This window comes from Melospiza georgiana, chromosome 2 (assembly GCF_028018845.1).
Source record: "Melospiza georgiana isolate bMelGeo1 chromosome 2, bMelGeo1.pri, whole genome shotgun sequence".
NCBI lineage: Eukaryota > Metazoa > Chordata > Aves > Passeriformes > Passerellidae > Melospiza > Melospiza georgiana.
This window is the reverse complement of record NC_080431.1, coordinates 19,437,871-19,445,094: the sequence shown is the minus strand read 5'-3', so window position 1 is coordinate 19,445,094 and position 7,224 is coordinate 19,437,871. Positions and strand designations below refer to the sequence as shown.

Sequence of the window (7,224 nt, the reverse complement as noted above, 5' to 3'; positions counted from 1 at the left end):
TCTTTTGAATCACACCTCTGATTACTTGTTTTTTTTTGCCTTTAGAAGCCTTCATACCAATCATCCGAATTCTACATGAACGTGTACGATATGAGAATAATGACTTTTTTCTCTTCTTGTATCTGAGTAAACAAAGTGATTTTTAGAGACACAGAAAATTACCATTAGCAATACACCATGCATTTCTGAAAATGAGATCCAGCTTTAAGGGGTCTATATATGTCCAGATAGACCAAATCATGGCAAAAAGAAATCAGAGGACATGGAATTTTGTCAATAAGAGAGACCTCAAGATGAGTAATTCAGATTTTTTTTCAGAGCAGCGATGTTAATTCTAAGCCTTTCTTCATGCAGTTCTCATTGCCATGAATAAAATGAAAGATTTGAGTCTGGGAGAGACAATGATTCGACCTGGGTTACTTGAAGTGGATGGTGTTCTTGTCACAGAACCAATTGCCAGCATTTGGGACCAAGTGTGGAAGTTCAAAGCCAAGCCTGATGATGTGCTCATTGCAACCTATGCAAAAGCAGGTTGGTGTGGGTAGGAAACAAAATAGAAAAGTTTGGCATCATGCTTATTGATGGGATTGAGATTTTCTTCTTTTTTTGTGACTAATATTTGTTTAACTCCAAACTAGACATATTTTAAAGACATGAAGCTGTGTCAGCTGTGACTAGTAACTCCTGACTTCTTTGGCAGAGGCAACAACTACCTGTTACTACTGAAGTACAAACACCCAAAGTCTAATGACCTAAAATTGTTACCTTTAACTGAGATTATAGACATTTATATTAATGGTGACAATAGGAGTTTTCCACCAATATGTAGTGATTTAACAGTGCCTAGAAATAAGTGATCATTACTAAGAAATAATAGAAACTAACTGTATGACTATGAAACATATTATGTATTTGGAGAATGATTTTTGTGTAAACAAGTAGTGATTTCTGAAAATTGATTAATTCTTTAAAATAACCAAATTAATTTAATAATTTTGGTCAACAAACCAACAAAGAAAAATACCACCATTATTACTAGCTATCTGGCATTTTACTCAGTGACTGGACAATATTTCTCCTCTTCATCAAACCCTTTATACTTACTACACAAGAAAACAATTAATAACAAGCATCAATATGAATTCTGTATGAATAAAAACATACAGTTTTGGAGATTCAGGAACAGATATGGGAGAATTTGATCATCATAAAATATAATTATTTAAATTAGCAAGAATTTTTAGGGCTTTTTTTTTTTTTTTGTCAGTAGGGGAAAATGTTTTTAACAAAAAAATCCACCATTAGTTTTGTAAAACCTGAAGGCTTTTGATTTACTACCTGTGTACTAAAGGCAAAACCACATTATTTAACCCAGTTGGGATTAAAACCTTCCAGCCACTGAACTGAAAAGAAATAAAGTTAGGATTCCATTTGACATTATGTCATATCTGTGTGAGATGCACCACACAAGCATCTTAAGAAGGGCTGAATCTCCTGCCTAAATTGCTTTCCAATTTATCCCTCAGCCTGTTCTCTAGCTGACCTGCCACAGTACCTCAGAGGAGATGTGGCTGACACAGAGATGACAGCTATAAAAGAAAAGTGACACATGAGATACACTGTACTGTAACTCTCACAAATGTTGCAGTCACTCAGGCAGATGAAATGTACAGACTTTCATTAACATGGTTCAAAGGGAAACTTTGCAAATACTTCCACTTTTTAATATTTTCAAACTGTATGAAATTTTAACTCACTTGAAGTTCAGATATCGCATTTTTTTAGTCAAATTCAGTATGAAAACAAAGTAGCTGAATTTTTGTTAGGGATTAAAGAAGGAAGCTTCATTCCTCTGCAACTAATATTCTCCCAACAATAGTGAGTTTATCCCAGTGTTTTTTTCAGTACTGGTGTGGGGACTTATTTCTTTAGGCAAGAAGAAGTCTGTCTAAAATGGAATTGAGCTTTGACAATTACCTTTGTTGGTCAATTAGGCATTTTGCCTGTATTGTACTCTTTTTTCCATTTTGTCTGATATTTTCTATGCTATTCTTTCCCCCATTAGCACAGAGTCCATCCTTCTGGCTTTCAGTGCCCTAATAGAAGAAACTCTTGGCTATCCTGGAGGGAAACATCTAAACACTTGACATTTTCAGGTACCACATGGACCCAGGAGATAGTGGATATGATTCAACAAAACGGAGATACTGAGAAGTGTAAACGTGAGACTACTTACAAACGCCACCCTTTCCTCGAGTGGTTTTTGGCAGAGCCTCCGTCTGCACGTTACTCAGGTGAATATTATCTGTATTTTAAACAAAATGAAACAAAACAAGCTCATAATGCTGATGCCACAAGTATCCTGGAAAAGGTCCCACTTGCTTTGTTCTTAAGCACCATTTTGGCTCTTAAGGACCAGTTCAGGTGCTTTAACATAAACATCTAGTGCTACTCAAGGTGTTGCAAGGCTGGCAGATGGGATTGCTTCAGGTGCTACTGAAGACAATGATATTTGTAGTAGTATCTGAAGTTGTGTTTGATACTCCACAGTATCTAAACCAGCAGCAGATATGTATATAATGGCAATTGAATGGGGCATGGAAGCAATTGAATGCCATTCGGAGATTACAGGCTGTATGGAAGTGAAACATATGTCATGGACATATTTCTGAGAGGTGCATAATGTTTTTAGTGGTTTTGCTACTGTTTCAAGTAACTGCTGCTCAGTTCTAGGGTCTAGTCATCTAAACAAGCTATGGAACATTCAGGCAACCAGCAGGTTTCACTGGCTTGCAGCTTCTTACAAAAATCTCCCTCAGCAAGGGCTGCATTTCCACACAAATCGTTAAGTCAGACTCTCACATCTGAAGCTAAAAAGCTTGACTAGCTCTGCAGAAGTGCTACTTTTTCTCTTCTAAACAAGACTGTGTTGACTCAGAGAGAGACAAAAAATGATAGATGACAGAGGATGATACATGATGACAGGGAAAATTTATGGAGGTAATGATAGATGTCTAAAAGGGAAACGGGAGGAGATAACACATCTCCAAATATCATCAGATATTCCCAAGTAGTCCCATATATTCATAGCTACTGAAAATCCACCGTCATTCTCCTCCTTTCTCTTTATGTGCTACCCACAAAGTCAGCCATCATATTCTTGTATCCTAGAAAGAAACTAATATTTCTTACCTCTAAGGTGGAAGGAGACCACCAAATATTGCAAAGGAAAAGCTTTGGTTGGATAAATAGAAACCGATGTTTATCATAATCCCTTTGAAAGAAAGTATGGGCCCAAGAAAGCAAAAATATATAAATCTCTTCTACTCAAATACACGGGTCAAATTTTCTCTAGAAACATTGAAGATGTTTAAGTAATGTTGTATATGTTACCCTGCTAGTAAGAGCTTTGGAGATGAGTGATCAATGCAAGGTGAACTGCTGGAAAGTCACAGTCACAATCACGTGAGTGAGCATAGGAAAGAAGGGCTAGTTCAATTTAGAGAATAACTTTTCATAATTAAACATCCCACAGGTGTGGAGTTAGCTGAAGCCATGCCATCTCCACGGACAATGAAAACTCATCTGCCTGTGCAGCTGCTGCCTCCATCCTTCTGGGAACAAAACTGTAAGGTAAGGCTGAAGAGCCCTTTGTCTACTATTCTACCTCACAGACAAAGAAAGTGACATACACCAGGGAAGAATATGTTTTCCAGAATTGCTGGGAAATCAAAAGGTCTTAAAAAATATTTTCCCTTTAATGTGTGAAGTCTGTGGGAATCAAAAGTCACAACTAGGTTACGTGAGCTGGATTCTAGAAAATGGCAGCTTCAAAGCAAAACCTCTTAAATCTCTACCAGCAGGCTCTAAGAGAAAACTCCAGGAGATGCTCAATATCTATATTTGTATATGCAAGTTAATTTCTTTCTCTCTCTCTTTTCATATCAATAAAGATAATCTATGTGGCAAGAAATGCAAAAGACAACCTGGTGTCATACTACCATTTCCACAGAATGAATAAAGGGTTGCCTGATCCAGGAACCTGGGAGGAGTTTGTGGAGAAATTCATGACTGGAAAAGGTGATTAACTGCAATCAGTTGTTTATGAGACTTTGATAATTTTAAGAATGCATGGCATTGGTTTTTAAATTCTGGTTATGGTTTGAAATCCTGTGCAGACACTGTGGAAGGATATCTGCTGAACGTGTTTCAGTCATAATTTTTCTTCATTCACAAATTTTTATTATTACCTAAAGAATTAAATCTATCTTTAAGCTTCCATTTTGAGAAAAAATATAAACACTAATCTTTATTCTGTTATAATTCAGAAATATATATCACAATTTTCACGCTTCATCTCTTCTCTCTAAGATTAAAATAAGCCATTTGAAAAGGAACAATGGTTTAACTGGTCTTACTATAAACTGATAAAATTTGAAATTTAAAAAAGAAGTGGAGAGTTAATTTGGATAGAAATAAGAAAGTCTTAGAACCTAAATTAATGTATATAAAAATCAAGTGTCGGAAAAAAGACAGTTCCCTAACTAAGGGCAGGCAACCCCAGAAGCAGATTCTTCCTTTTCTAAAAGAGGTGCTGATATCACAGGATATCCAAGAAACAAAATTTGGTCAAGTGGATGGCAGTTTACAGTTTGAGTCACTAAAGCTTCCTTCGGTCATTAATATTTTTGTCACCATGTAGGCCTAGAGATACCACTGTCTGAACCAGCATGAGAGTCACACGTCCAAAGGAGCCCTTATGTCTTGTGTTTGACCAGCTCAGCTTGGGAGCTATCTGTCCCAGAGCAGACATACAGTATAGAACATATTTACTTCTGTCTTAGCTAATCATTTTGGCACTTGCTTGAGAGAAGTAGGCATTTCTGATAGCATGGCAAATATTGAAACCAGGTAGAATCATAGAATCATGCAAGCTGGAATGGATTTTTGTTGTCCATACATTCCCAACCCCTGCCCTGCTCAAAGCAGGGCTAATTAAGACAAGCCTTGGCCAGATGATCAAATGAAAACTGGAAGTGTGTGTTTTCATTGACTATAATGCATCTGCATTTGCTGCCCTTGAAAGTTACACAGGAGTCTTGTGTAAACCTGAGGGATTAACCGCAAAAATGCTGTAGCAAGCACAGAGCACAGCAGTGCTTATTATCACAGCCATACTGATTCAAAACCAGCTCGGAAATTCACAGGTACTGGTTAAGAGGCAAAGATGAGTGCCACATGTGTTAAAGACACAATCAGCATTTATAGCTGCTGATGTTACTTCTTTTTCAGTCCTCTGGGGTTCCTGGTATGACCACGTAAAAGGATGGTGGAAGGCAAAAGATAAGCACCGTATCCTCTATCTCTTCTATGAAGACATGAAGGAGGTAAAAGGCTGAACATATGTTTATAGAGCTCTGAAATCTGTAAGTCTAGCAGAAACTAACTACAAGCAACAGTTTTATATTATAATCCCAGTATCAGTAAATACAGTAACCTGATCTTCTCTGTGTGAGGATTGCAGCTCTCACATGACCTTTGATTTCTTTGCTTTTTCCTAGCTCTGTGTCTTATCCCATGTAATTGTTTCTGCAGAATCCAAAGCGAGAAATTCAGAAGATTGCAAAGTTCCTAGAGAAGGATCTGAGTGAGGAGGTTCTAAACAAAATAGTCCATAGCACCTCTTTTGAGGTAATGAAGGAAAACCCCATGGCAAACTACACTAAAGACTTTGAAGGAATAATGGATCATTCCATTTCCCCATTCATGAGAAAAGGTACTGAGGTTTGTTACTGACATCAACCCTGTCTGGTTGTCATTCTGTCATTTTGAAATAAGCATTGAAGTACAAGTATCCAATAAGTTGTGGATAATGAGCTTCAGGAAATACTGGTAAATCAATTTTTTCTCTTTTTTTTCTTTGTAATTTCTTAGGTACCGTTGCAGACTGGAAGAATCATTTCACTGTGGCACAGAATGAGAAATTTGATGAAGATTATAAGAAGAAAATGTCTGATACCTCTCTTGTTTTTCGCATGGAATTGTAATTACTTGCAATTTAAATTTATGATATTCAGCTTTTCCCATGTTAAATATTTTGCTTTTCTTTCACAAAATGCCAGTGTCCCTAAGATCTTCCTTTCACACATCACTGATTTTTCATTATTGGCAGAGTGCCCAAATTATGCCAAAGTTTAAATCTCCCTCAAGAAAATAACTCCACTGGACAATTCTCAGTCACCCCCACCACAGTTACTTTCAGCATTAATAAAAATATTTCAAAGTTGCTGTGGGTTTTCATCTTTGTAAACCTGCAGTTGATATTGCTGGCATTTTCAAATCAAACTCTAACAGAAACTAGGAGCCAACAGGAAAAAAGGTGTTAAAAGAATGCAACAGATTGTATGAACATTAATCAATCAATAACAATATATAAATTTAAAGGTGGTCAAGTATAAAGAGAGGAACAAAAGTGCACAATGTAGAATAAATTTCATTTTCTCTCATTTTAAGTTGGACATAAGAAATGCTGTTGAAATGAAAGCAACATTTCCAAAAACACCAAACACCCATTACTTCCTTTGATAAAAACTGCTGAAGGGCTATATAGAGGCATTAATTTACAGTCTAGCCATGGGCACAGTAGTCCTTATTGCATCTCACATTTGCCTTCTGAACTGGACATTATAATGTTCTCATGACATTTGGAAAATTCTGAGTTGGTGGGAACCAGGTGAAGAGTCAATGCTGCAAATGCCATCTCCCTCTTCACTGTTGTAAAAGTGTTCATCAGATACTTCATGTCATTGCCTTCTCCTTTGCCTTACCAATCAAGTATATAAACAGCTTGTTGAGGCTCTTTGTTGCAATAGGGCCTGGTAGATACTGGAAAATAAAAACCAGTTCTGCTTCAGCATTAGTACCAAAACTACAGGCTTGCTTTGAGCTTGTGCAAAATTAACTAAAGCAATTCATAACTCATTTAATTACAGGCAACTGTTACTAATCCACTTTTGGATTTAAAGTGCCACCATGGAGTTGGCATGCAAAAAAGGCCACTTCCTGCTTAACTGAGTTTGCACTCTGAATGTTAGAGGGAACAGAATGTAGATTACAGCAGCTAAAGAAAAGTATGCCTTAGTCTCATTTATCCTAGTTTAGTCAAGTTTAATACAAAATGTTTGCCAGGGATATTTTCTCTTTGGCTCATGGAGAGTTAAAAGT

At 36.8% G+C, this 7,224-nt stretch overlaps 1 protein-coding gene across 1 annotated transcript; it reads left to right on the top strand.

Annotated features, from left to right (window-relative positions):
• Nucleotides 1–360: 360 nt before the first annotated feature.
• On the top strand, nucleotides 361–6,284 carry SULT1C4 (sulfotransferase family 1C member 4). The gene is made up of 7 exons (XM_058045626.1): nucleotides 361–531; nucleotides 2,157–2,294; nucleotides 3,536–3,633; nucleotides 3,954–4,080; nucleotides 5,293–5,387; nucleotides 5,596–5,776; nucleotides 5,935–6,284. Exons 1-7 carry the CDS (start codon nucleotides 366–368, stop codon nucleotides 6,045–6,047), a joined length of 918 nt encoding a protein of 305 aa, XP_057901609.1. The 5' UTR covers nucleotides 361–365; the 3' UTR covers nucleotides 6,048–6,284.
• Nucleotides 6,285–7,224: the final 940 nt, after the last annotated feature.

What these genes read in the sequence shown, in the direction of transcription:
- SULT1C4 (XM_058045626.1), top strand. Translation starts at nt 366, where the DNA reads ATGAATAAAATGAAAGATTTGAGTCTGGGAGAGACAATGATTCGACCT. An exon ending in GAAATTCATGACTGGAAAAG is followed by an intron (nt 4,081 to 5,292) that starts GTGATTAACTGC and finishes CTTCTTTTTCAG; the next exon opens with TCCTCTGGGGTTCCTGGTAT. An exon ending in TCTATGAAGACATGAAGGAG is followed by an intron (nt 5,388 to 5,595) that starts GTAAAAGGCTGA and finishes TTGTTTCTGCAG; the next exon opens with AATCCAAAGCGAGAAATTCA.